General features: G+C 48.2%; 5 protein-coding genes across 5 annotated transcripts; 3 read left to right on the forward strand and 2 right to left on the reverse strand.

Moving 5' to 3' along the window:
- Window positions 1–438: 438 nt before the first annotated feature.
- Window positions 439–2,566, forward strand: N7509_012446 (uncharacterized protein; the record flags this gene model as incomplete). Its single annotated transcript, XM_056637083.1, is given in 6 exon segments — window positions 439–721; window positions 741–837; window positions 935–1,063; window positions 1,205–1,720; window positions 1,792–2,030; window positions 2,094–2,566. 6 exon segments carry the CDS (start codon window positions 439–441, stop codon window positions 2,564–2,566), a joined length of 1,737 nt encoding a protein of 578 aa, XP_056483113.1.
- An 883-nt stretch (window positions 2,567–3,449) lies between these two features.
- Window positions 3,450–3,923, reverse strand: N7509_012447 (aegerolysin family protein; the record flags this gene model as incomplete). Its single annotated transcript, XM_056637084.1, has 2 exons — window positions 3,450–3,768; window positions 3,832–3,923. 2 exons carry the CDS (start codon window positions 3,921–3,923, stop codon window positions 3,450–3,452), a joined length of 411 nt encoding a protein of 136 aa, XP_056483114.1.
- Window positions 3,924–4,386: 463 nt separating this feature from the next.
- N7509_012448 (uncharacterized protein) lies at window positions 4,387–7,394 on the reverse strand (the record flags this gene model as incomplete). The annotated part of the gene is made up of 3 exons (XM_056637085.1): window positions 4,387–5,929; window positions 5,952–6,497; window positions 6,565–7,394. The coding sequence occupies 3 exons, from the start codon at window positions 7,392–7,394 to the stop codon at window positions 4,387–4,389; spliced, it is 2,919 nt and encodes a 972-aa protein (XP_056483115.1).
- Window positions 7,395–8,174: 780 nt separating this feature from the next.
- On the forward strand, window positions 8,175–10,879 carry N7509_012449 (uncharacterized protein; the record flags this gene model as incomplete). Its single annotated transcript, XM_056637086.1, has 2 exons — window positions 8,175–8,740; window positions 8,854–10,879. 2 exons carry the CDS (start codon window positions 8,175–8,177, stop codon window positions 10,877–10,879), a joined length of 2,592 nt encoding a protein of 863 aa, XP_056483116.1.
- An 815-nt stretch (window positions 10,880–11,694) lies between these two features.
- On the forward strand, window positions 11,695–12,191 carry N7509_012450 (uncharacterized protein; the record flags this gene model as incomplete). Its single annotated transcript, XM_056637087.1, has 2 exons — window positions 11,695–11,778; window positions 11,874–12,191. 2 exons carry the CDS (start codon window positions 11,695–11,697, stop codon window positions 12,189–12,191), a joined length of 402 nt encoding a protein of 133 aa, XP_056483117.1.
- Window positions 12,192–12,377: the final 186 nt, after the last annotated feature.

Genomic DNA, 12,377 nt, shown 5'->3' on the forward strand with positions numbered 1-12,377 from the left:
CTGTTCACTCAACTGTTTCGCTCGGATACTGTTACTATATCCCACATCTGACTAGCTCTTTTGCTTACTCTTCTTCTTCTCTTCTCCTCTGGATCTTCCCCTCGCCTCTCGACAAGGAATGGCCACGGTAGAACTGCACCATATCCAGTTTGTCTCCGCCAAAATTTTCTAGAATCGCGCATCGGATCACCAGTCGCCCAGTTTGAAATCGGATTGACCCTGTTGCGACAACTTCAACCCCTCTGCGCCAATCTCCCACCCCGTCGCATCCCATCCCATTCCAATCGGACCGGATCTCACCACCAGCTCAACCCATGCGCCAACCCACCGTTTCCTAACCAAATCCTTCGAACTCACAGGCACCCTTTGCCTGTCTCTCCCTCGCGCCATTCTCCGTATAACCCATAGTACAGAACCCTCGCGCCAACACCCACCAAAATGGCTATACTGAGCAGCAAAGACAAGGAAGGCGGCTCAACCACCGGTGTCCTAGACTCCGTGGGCCTGAAGTCTGACCCCCACCATGACGTGCAGGAGGGTATGATGGCAGATAATGCCGATAGCCTCCAGCGTCATCTAGACAATCGTCAAATCCAACTGATCGCCATCGGCGGAGCTGTCGGTACAGCTCTGTTCGTGAGCATCGGCACGGGTCTATACCATGGTGGCCCGGGCTCGCTCTTCTTGGCCTTCACAACCCAATGTATTTTTCCTCGCAATGGTCAACAACTGCCTCGCAGAAATGAGTACTGCCTATCCCGTTAGTGGTGGCTTTATTCGTCTCGCTGGTAAATGGGTCGATGAGGCCCTCGGTTTTATGGTTGGCTGGAACTTCTTGTTCGTGGTTCCATTGCATTCTTTTTCATTTTTAATCATGCCATTTCGCATCGATCTCGCCAAAAGACCATTCCTAAACTAACTTGGCCGTATTTAGTTTCTATGAAGCTCTTCTGATCCCCTTCGAGATCTCCGCTTTCACCCTTGTTTTGTCCTTTTGGAGTGACAAGGTGTCTGAGCCTGGCTCGGTCGCGGGTATTGTCGCTGGAATCATTATTTGCTATGGGTAAGACAATCATCTCAACCACTACTTGGTTAACTCCCACCCATCGCGCCCTTGCGTTACCATCCCCACTGCGGCCCCGCTCCGACCCCCATCCCCGCAGCGCATCAAAAATGTGTAGTTTATACTAACCTCGTGTACTAGTACTTTGAATATGTTAGCCGTGAAAGCCTACGGAGAAGCTGAATTCTGGCTCTCCGGCGGCAAAGTAATTCTAATTTTCTCCCTGTTCTTCTTCACCTTCATCACGATGGTGGGAGGAAACCCGGACCATGACGCTTACGGTTTCCGGTACTGGAACAACCCCGGCTCCTTCATGGAGTACTTGAATACCGGCAGCTTGGGCCGATTTGAGGGCTATCTTGGTTCATTATGGTCTGCCTGTTTCGCCGTCGTCGGACCCGAGTATATCTCCATGGTCGCGGCTGAGGCGAAACGCCCACGCATTTATATCAAGAACGCCTTCAAGACGGTCTACATTCGATTCGGTCTGTTCTTCATGGGCGGTGCTCTGGCTGTCGGCATTGTCTGCTCTTGCCGCGATCCCGCCCTTGTTGCCGTGGCTTCTGGTGAGAAGTCTGATTCTTCCGCGTCTGCGTCGCCTTATGTTATTGGCATGACCAACATGGGGATCAAAATCTTCCCATCGATCGTTAATGCGTAAGTATATTCCAGACAATCAGAAATCGTGCGAGAAAATGATTTGTAGTCCACATGCTAACGCGTCGCAGCCTGCTGTTGACTTCCATCTTCTCCGCCGGAAACACATACTTCTACTGCGCCATCCGTACCCTGTACAGTCTGGCGTTAGAAGGCCGCGCGCCCCGCATCCTCACCCATACTACTCGCAAGGGTGTGCCAATTTACTGCTTCGCCGTGGTTATGATCTTCCCCCTGCTCTCCTTCCTTCAAGTGTCGAACAGCTCCTCCATCGTCATTACTTGGTTCGCTAATCTGGTCACCGCCGGTGGTACGTTCTCCTCCCCTTCACCCAATCCTGCATCTCTGTAGATCACCCCGCTAACATTATTAGGCCTAATTAACTATATCACTATTTGCATCACTTATATCTTCTTCCACCGTGCTTGCAAAGCGCAAAACCTTGACCGCCGTCAGTTCTCCTACTACGCCTGGCTGCAGCCCGGATGCGCATATATCGCACTTGTCTGGATGGTGATCGTTACTATCCTTTACGGATACCCATCCTACAAGCCGTGGAACGTGCAGACCTTCTGGTCCGACTACACCATGCAAATTGTCATCCCGCCGCTCTTCCTCATCTGGAAGCTCCTCAAGAAGACCAAGTTCATCAAGGCCCACGAGGCCGATCTTGTCTGGGAACGGCCACTTATCGATGCCTACGAGGCAAGTTTCGTTGATCCACCCGTCGGCTTCTGGAGGGAGGTCCTTCAACTGGTCGGGATTGGACGGATCAAGGGCGGAAACGATAAACGTCGTTATTCGACCGCCGCACCGAATGGTTCTTCGACTGGTGTGGATGTTTAATTCAGACACTCCTAGCCCTTGTAGCGGTTTTTCGCTTCAAATTTCACGCGACTATGTCCGTGATTGCAAATATATTTTACCCATGTCTAGGTAATGGCTGGTTGCTTTTCTGTGATCGCTGGCTGATGCCTTGCACTTATGTGGTTCAAGTTGCCTGCTTGGTCGTGCAGGTGATATTCAATGATATCATATAGACCCTCATACCCAATTTATGACTTGATTATCTATTATTCACAAAATTCAATTGATTTCCCAATGACCAAAGTAGCTCATACCCATCTCTCGACTAGTGTTTTGCACCGACTTTCTTCTGCTACGGGTCGGGTTTATGAGAATCGCCACTGTGGGCTCGGCTCGCTGGGTCCTTGTCGATTGTGTGCATCGCTACGTACTACCTGAAGCAAAGACTGCTAGATGTAGCAATGAATATCTCCAGTGTGGACTTCGAGGCAGGTTCAGTTTGGACCAACCTTGGAACTCGAACTTCAAGGGGCTGAGCAACTTGAACTTGTTGGAAGACACAACGAAAGTAGTATCTGCTCCAAGTCCCACCTGATTTCAACTCGAAGGTTCAACAATATGTCTGCCTTGAAAAAGAATCACTCATTTCAATAGTCGGCATCGGCTCCTACAGCCGGAAGATGGGCTTTATAGGTTCGTTGGACAAGAAAGAATAAAACAGAGCAAAGCTGTTGCAAAGCTCCAAAGGGTAGCATCTTCATGGGAATTTGACTTTGTATTAAATTTGTTTAAAGTTCCAGTAGCTTTACGAGGCATTTAACGGAGAGTGATCATTGGTAAAAATTGAAAATTCATTAACTAAAAATTGGTATAATCAGGAGAGGATTCTAGTATCTATCCTCCTCTCCAGTGGTATCTATCATTATTTCTTTATCTTCGTAATGTCGATGTAGACGTGTCCGAGGGGGCCCTCGCCGGAGCTCCATCCTCCGTACTCGACTCTATACCCATCACTGGGGTCGACGGTCTCAACAAGGTTGACGTGTTCTCCACCACGATTCTCCCAGTGGATCTCGCAGATTTTGCCATTGTCATGAAAAAGATCGAGGCGACCCTCACTGCCGCGGCGACCACGGCCAGCTGCGTTGATCTCACCGATTCCACCAGCCGGGATGGTGATCTCGTCGACTTCCTCTTCGGTAAGCGACTTGCGACGGCCGTTGGGGTCCCAGAATTCACCGCTGTTGGATAGGATATCAGTATCACGTATCAGCAACACCTACACCGGGAAGGGCCGGATTTACTCTTCGATGACAGTGTTCTGGACAGTAACTTCGCCGTCCTTGAGGTGGTCCCGGATGTGGAACGACACCCATTGAGAATTGTGTTTATCCATGGTCGTGATGTGGGCTGGTATGATGTTTCCTGAAGAACTCAGTAGAGATGAGGAATCTGGGTTCACAAGAGAAGGAAGAGACCCTGGATTTTATATACACAACACTCCCAGCCTGAAATGCGGGGTGGGCACAATCAAAGTACTAAGGTGACTCGTAGACGTAATCTACCTGCGGGTGTTGTGGTCATAATGCGTGCGATTGCCTGATCTCATTGGCCCACCGTGGGCCGATCCACGGAAATGGCCCAATTTGGCCTTCCAAGGTTTGCGGGGGAGGACTGATCGACTCTATTATTCGCTTCATGTGCTGGCTAGGATTTTCCTATTAGCCAATCCTATCATGCGGGGCTTTCGCAACCGACTTCTTACTCGCGGATCGTTCGGGTCAGCAATGTAGTTACAAAGGGAATATGTCACGCGGGCCTCCCTTGATTGGGAAAATGATGGGCCGATGAGACGGGCGTTATATTGAGTTTCTTGATTGGATGCCTACAGACCAGTGTCGCAGGAATGCCTTCGTAGAGGCCGCTGCTGTTGTGGCCGCATAGTCATGCCATTCTTTGTTCTTGTGGCTATCTGCATAGTCGCAGACCCCCTTGATAATCACGCAAGGCATCGTCTCCCAGACACCCGACCCTTCCATCTCGAATGCTATCACATTTGCCTCTTTGGCGATTCTGTCTCGCTCTACTGCTGATTTTAAAACCGTATCACCGGATCCCATCAATCCAAAGTGGAGGGAGGGCCTGTTTCTCTCGTTCTGACGCAGTCGACCTATCAATCTGTGCTCCCCGCATTTGAGATCTTGGCATGTAGACTGCATCGCCAGATTGCAAACACTGGTTTTGCACATGTTGCAACTGCCCAACTGATGTTTGTGCACATATTCTGCGTCGAATAATCTGTCTCGTAGGTGGCCTGGGTAGAAGTCTCCAGAGGGGTTCGATGTAGCACAGTCCAATTCATCCAGATATTTAGCGAGGTCCTGCTGTAAACTCACTCGCTGCATATTAAGTTCCAGTCGAGCCATGAGAGATGAGATCTCCCGATTGGGTCGACCAGGCTGGTCATCAATGGTAACTTTCGGTCGGAAGCCGTCGGGATACCGTCTTCCGAAATCATACTGCACGATGCCTTTGCTAATGACAACATCCCCAAGAAGTATCTCCTTCTTAGTCCCAGGGAATGGTACACCTCCACAAACACCAATAATGAGAGCGAGATTGATATTGGGAAAACTCATCGAGCATGCTGCTGCAACATTTGCAGCCGTGGCTTTGCCCATTCGCGGTTGGTGCGCTAGAACAACATTGTGGTTTCCAATTAAACCAGTAGAGTAGGAATTAGGATCTTTTGCCTGTTTTCCGTACTGATATATGCCTTCGGTGTCCCAATGCCTATCGAAGATACTTTGTACTGCGTTTGCTTCTGTCGGGAGAGCACATATAATGGCGATCTGGAAATCGTCGCGGCTCTGTGGCCTAGTGGGATGGTACTCCAAGACCAAACCAGGTTGGCCATTCATTTCACGACGATCTTCAACATATGATACCGAAGAATGACCCAGCGAGTCATACGAGTGTCTTCTTTCAGCTTCTTCAATTGTGACTGAATGGGACCACTTTTCCTCAATGACGTCACTCGAGCTGATTGAGCGTTTGTTGAAATTGAGTTTCGCTGAATTGCTTGGAGAGTCTGCCAAATGAACGCTGGCTCTATCAATAAGCATATCATGCATAGGACTGAATGTTTTGGAAGTGATGATCTTGCAGACTCCGGTATCAGTACTTGGAGGCCGCAGCTCATCAACTTGGTCCCAAGTCCAATGAGCTCCTCTAACCAGATCTTGTTCCAATGGGCGGACAATATTCTCATAATAGACATTAATGAACTCTTGGTTCAAAAGAAGGGCACTTGAGTCGAGGGTATCGAAAAGCGAGAAAAGACGCGCGATCAATGCAAAATTTGACCGCGCGAATGAGCCCAGAATCCATAGTGAAGTGTTTCTGAAATTCCTTTAGAAGGTACCGTGCGAGATAGAATGGTTGACCCTTCTTAGATGTGAATATGGAGTGTTTTTTGATGTCGGAAAGATCTTCACCCAGTTCCAATTCGATAAGAATAATTCCAAGAGCTAGGATCGTGGGGAATGGGTGAATCTTGTACGTTCCAGGTGTGGTACCCCCTTCGTTTCCAGATTTTCCAAATCTTGTCGCAACGAATACTTTGTCGAATATTGGATGCGGCTGGTTATTTTCGATTCTGCAATAGACAAAGATGTCGTTGATTGACATACAACCTTGCAGCCAAGGTCCTTCGAATAAATGCAAAATGCATCGTGCCAATGTCACCCCCATAACTCGTTTGGCGGTATAGGTTGGTTTGACTGTGGTCAAAAGTTCGCTCAGGCTCATTTCCACATATACTTCTCCCTCCATCATGACTTCCAGCGGTTGGGCAGACTGGTGGTCATTCCATAATTTATTGTCCTCATCCATGGTCAGATATAGGCAAACACTTCTGGACTGGTCATCATGGTCTATCAGGCAGGCCGGTGCCGTATTCTTGAAAGTTCTGGGTGAGAGTAGTGTTAATCAGGTTGCACCAGGTTTAACTACATGAAGGGCTCGTTGCGACTTACCCAGAAGTACTGGTGCATATCCTGCATTCCTGTCTTATATCCGGTCCATTCAGGAGCATAAGGAAGTCATCATTGATATGGTTCCCAGATGCCCATCGAGGGTCCAAGCAGAACTTCGCCTCGAAGCAAAGGCCCAGTCGTCCATTGTGGTTGTGTACATCAGCTCCACAGGGCCAGTTTTGGTGAAGAATTTCATAAAGCGCACGCGACGAGTAGGGAACACTATGCTTCTTACTAAAGATGAGTTCGAGACTTGGAGGCTCTGGTGCTTCGGTTTCGGAGGACTCTGAATCCGAGTCATCGTACATTTCATCCACCATGGAATTCCAGCGTTTGACGCGGGTGATCGCCTCCTTGAGCTGGCTCGTTTCTCCGCCTATGAGTTGCTTTAGATCAAGATTCCTTGTATCGCAGCGCTGAATCAGGTGGTGAAAGATATGAAGGATGGGGTGCGGGCGATGGAGCAAATTTTGGAATGTTTCGGCGGGAGATGGCCCTTCATCACCGGCACCCCAAACTCCTCGAAGGAGCGAGAATCCGCTGCTGTGACGAGATGCATCATTTTCCAATAACTGCAAATACTGTGCTTGGACATATTCAGCGGAAAGAAGCTCGTTCAAAGATGACGCGATCCGTTGTAGGGCGACTTGGAAAGGTTTCCGGTGAAGCAACGCCTGGACAACACCCGGCGACTTGATTTCAGCATGAAAAGGTGCCAAGGCAAGTTTTAACTTCCGATAAAGGCTCCGCGATGTCGGCTGGTCCAGATTGATCACCTCTATAAGTGCTGCTGCGGCATCTGGCAGCACGGCTTGGTGAGTGGGGTCCATTTCTGGACGCAAATCACCATCTCATTCCAAACCTGAATCTTAATTTAGTGGCTGGTAAAGAATGGACACGGGTCTTTCAAGTTTGCTGCAGAATGAAAGAAGCATTCAAGTCTAGGAGGGCTGAGATGAAGGAGAATCCGGAGACGAGAGTTTTTCCTTGGCAATGTCAGCTCTGCATAAACCCCGCTCAGGCTTCGAGGTGAGGCTTATTTGCCAAAGAGTGAGGGGTGAATGCCGATTGCATCTTCGTCAGGTTTCAGAGCCACGAGAGCGCATTCGGCTAAATGGTGATGTTGGCATTGATGTTGCAAACCTAAACAATCTGTCGCCCCTCTCCGATACGCCGACGATGTCTATAGCAGCCCAGGCCAAAACGGCGGCGAATTTGTTCGAGGAATGGCGAAAGAAGTCTGCGAACAACCCTACGGACCTGGAGCATGTCGAAAACCAACTCTTCCGGTTCAACCTGTGGACGTCCAACAACCATGTGCTTGAATCCCCTCATGCATCGATGGATTGGAGGTTACGAAAGGCCCCTTTGTTACAATCAACAATGGATGACCTTTTAGACGACTTGATTATGAGCCTCGCTGGTAATATTATATTTCTTCAAGTTTGTGTAACGGTGCATTTCATGTGCTCATAAACTCCCCAGATACGCAGAAGACTACGCCTCGCCAAACCGAAGAACCCTTGACCGGAGATTCAACCGTTGCATCAAATGTTGAGGACACACTCGACCAGCTATTCCGTTTTTCTCGAGCCGTTCGTCGCTCGGGTATGCTTCACCGACTCGTTAAAATTGCGAACCATACCGAATATGGGCCTGACGGGGTTAAATTGAGTTCGGAGTTTCGTACGGCGACCAGCAGAATCATTGATCACTACTTGAAAGGATGTACCGCTGGTCAAGAGCTTCGCGAGCGCTTGGTCGACACGATATACCTACGTCAAAGGAATTTCTCATACCTCAAGTCACAGAAAATTAATCGTTTCGCGAAAAAGCAAGCCCCTGCACAGCTGCCGTCTCGCGGGGGGTCGACTTTAACGCCGAGCTTCAGTGTCATAACGCCCGTGACAGCGACAGGGCTGAAAGAGGAGCTTCTCGAAATTAAACCTCGTCTAGATCTGCGGCGCTCGTTACTGACAGCGACAACAGCACAAGTTGATCAAGTCCCACTGGATCGCTCGATTCAGTCGTCAATAGGAGCTTCACAATCAGAGGTTTCGGGTGAAGACCTGGAGCTTCCACGGCCACCTGATGTCCCCTTTGGTCGAAAGGAGTTGGAATGCCCTTATTGTTTGGTGGTTTGTCCTGTCAAAGAATTTGAGTCAGATAACTGGAAGTAAGTTCACATCATGACCTTTTGAGACCTGATTCATGACATGGAGCTCTATCTCCCTCTCATGCGAAGTTTATTACCGCGCCTTTATTGATCCCACTAACCCGTCACAATAGGAAACACATTTTGGCAGACATCATGCCATACGTTTGTGTCCTGGAATCTTGTCCAATGTCACCTACGCTCTTCACGTCAAAAAAGGACTGGCTGAATCACATGAAGAATGGTCACAAATTAAAGAGCTGGACATGTTTGGATCATGAGACAAAATTGTCTTTTCCAACAAGTCCTGAATTTTTCCAACATATGTACGATCAACATTATGGTGAATTCGAGGAAGAAGATTTAGATGATCTTGCCGACGCATGCTTTCAGAGCATAACGACGGACCTCGCATTCGAAACATGTCCTTTCTGTCCAGAAAGTGATCAAAAAGATAGTTTGATGACCGGTGGTGGTATCCAGCACCTTTCAAGCCACCTGATGTTGTTCTCCAGGATCTCACTCGATGGGTACACAGAGGAGCAAATTTCATCTTCGGATGTCTCGAGCTCGACCCATCGAACGAGAGTTTCTGCAGAGCGAATACTCTCAGAGACTATCACGGATGGATTACAGCCAGGCTTCTTCGAATATGCAGACCAGAATCCGATAGATGTTGAGCTCATGGAATCTCAGCAGATTCCACCGGACCCTGGCGAAGAGAATTGGGAGCTCTTTTCAGAGGCGCAGAAGGAATCCCAACCTGATGTCAATGATGATCCGATTCTTAAAAATTTGAGCCAGAATTCTCCAAGAAATGAGCAGTTGAAAAGGTCGACGAGCACTCCATCATTTAAAAACGAACACCAAATCAAACTAGACCAAATGAACTTATCTGAGGCGGGCTACATTGCTTATTTGGATCACATTGTCCAAAGCTATCGGGCCGACACTTCGTTGAAGGACAACACAGAAACGTACAATCTCCAAGTTCAGCTTTCCAGGCTGATAACGCAACATAACATACTGGTGTCCCAACTTCACCATCTCAAAGACGAGCAGCAAGAAAGCTATATTAACACCCTTGGGGATTGGCTTGATCAAGCAAAATTCCATTTCATGGAATATTTTGAAGCAGCCGCAGAAGTTATTAGACAAGACTATGCGTTGAATCTGAAAAAAGTCGAAACCGAGGGTAGCCCAGTAGTTGGAATCGATATCGAAACTCATCTAGAGTCGCCTAGATGGATTCTCGAGCGCTACAGACACTTTCTATCGTCCGTTCATGATAGAAAGAGGTATACGTATACCAAACGCAGAAGCGCTGCCTCGGTTATCCAACAGATCCATAAGCTGCTAAATTACGCAGTTTTCTTTCTCGGAAGCGGGAACTCAGACGCACCACTTGAATTACCATTTGACCGATTCCACGTTGCTGACAAGTATCCAAATACTGAGGAAGCAATAGTGGATCGTTTCGGGCTTGCAATAACCCGGCGTCGCTCAGTGATACGATATCGTCAGCGCCAACGAGACGCGCACGACGAAGATCCCAATCAGTTCACTGGTGACGATGAAGAGGCGGAAGTTGTGAACGGCGACCAAGATGCCGAAAGCAACCCGTCGTCCCTAAGCGGTATCTCTTGGACCACGGGTAACGGAGGAGGGGCGTATTATTCGCTTCCAAGTTTTACGGTCGGAGCCCCGTTCGAATGTAAAATCTGCTTCTCCGTCATTTCCATATCGAGTCGGCGAGCGTGGGCTCGCCATGTCTTTGGCGATCTTATGCCGTATCTTTGTTTCTACCCAGACTGTCCAACACCAAATCGCCTGTATGGGAGTGGATGGGAATGGTTTGACCATTTGCGGAGCCAGCATTCCGTATCAAACGACCCTGATGCCATTATAGACTGTCCACTCTGCCAAGGGTCTGTTTCATCTGGCAAACAATTTAGGAGACACCTAGGCCGTCATATGGAACAACTAGCATTATTTGCACTGCCGACCTCGGAAATGGCCAATGAGGAAGAGCCTGATCAGGAAGATATGACTGATGATCAAGAAGATATGACTGATGATCAAGAACTTGAAGATACGAGTGATGAAGAGGATCACAAAGGTCACGACACGCCTATAAATCTTTATGCATTAGTGGGTTAGTACGCGTGGAGGAGAGGACTCAATAATAATGATGTATGAGGATGGAAGAGAAGAGAGATAAGAGGCGAGAAGGAAGCTATGGCATATTTTGATGTTTTGGAAGCCGTGGCGAGTGATGAAGAGAGCGATGAAAAGGATCACGAAGACAACACAAACCCTGTAGATGCTGCTGATATGGCTGGAATCAGAGCACAATTTTGCCTTGGCTCATAATCAGTCCGTCAAGAAACTGTGAATTGAATGTATACTATCGACGTATACTAGCTTCTAGAATAGACCCCTGATGTGAAACTGTGATGTGAATCTTGCCCAGGTGGAATATGCTATGAGGTAGAAGGACCGAAGCCGAAAGTGTATACGAATCAATCTAATACTAGTTAGTAATTAAGTAGCATGTAGTCTCGTGCAATCAGCCCTCTGACATAGCCATTTTCTTAACATGCATGTTAAGAATTTCGAGTCCCGCTTTCGCCGATCCTAAGATTCATAACACAGTCTATATACTAGTATAATTAAAGTCGCTCAGAACACTCCCTATATGATGCAAAGCATTATCTCCGAGGTCATTAATTCCTATAAAATTCTAAGGTTCGCAATGCTATTGCCAATAGTATATCCCTTGCGGTCACGGCGATGATAACGTGGATGCCTGGATTCAGCCCCCAAGCAGTCCGAGCACCGCCACCATCCTTCATCCTTCACATCTGACCTCACCTATATAGTATCACCCCTCTACCCTTCATCACTAGAGCAACCCCAATCTGCAAAAGCCATCAACAAAGAAAACCAAACAAGAAGCAAGAAAAAGAATCAATATGAGCTCCAACTTGAAACAAACCGACCCAGTCCCCGCCTACGAAGAGCTCTTCGAGGAAAGGCCCCAAAACAAAAGAACAGGCGTATGTCACCCAGAAAGCCTCGCCCACTCTGCTGCATCCAAGCTAGCCCTACTTTGAATCTAGTGAACTGTAGTGACTAACAAAATAACTACCAGTACTCGCACATCCCACCCACAGACCCAGAAGCCGACCTAGAAAGCCAGGCTCACACCCACGAGTACGGGCACGATTTGCCCGCACAGGCAGATGCCCCAGCATCCGGATCATCTACTACTGCCGGGCAACAGCCACCGCGAGAACATTTCCACTGCGAAACATGTGATCTGCAGCTTGAGAGACGTGAGAAGAGAGACTCGCAACATCGGCATTGCCAGACTGTTGCGTCGACGTTTCTCTATTTTGGACTTATGATAACTCTCATTTTGGTTATTGTTGTTCCTACTGTTGCTGCTATGAAGAAGAGGCGACACTAGAGTTGGAATATTGGGGGTTTGGGGATATCAGATTCCAAGGATGGGTTCAATTTTCAGTGTGGTACTGATAGCCTGGAGTAGTATGCAATAGTACGCCCAGGTGGGTGAAGCCCTGGAGTTTGTTACTTATGATTTTGGCTTTGGGTCTAGGAGGTGGGTTTGAATTTAAATAGTACTAGTACTAGC

Source organism: Penicillium cosmopolitanum (genome assembly GCF_028827165.1).
Source record: "Penicillium cosmopolitanum strain IBT 29677 chromosome Unknown utg000011l:1.0-3548175.0:1.0-3550911.0, whole genome shotgun sequence".
In the NCBI taxonomy this organism is placed as follows: Eukaryota; Fungi; Ascomycota; class Eurotiomycetes; order Eurotiales; family Aspergillaceae; genus Penicillium; species Penicillium cosmopolitanum.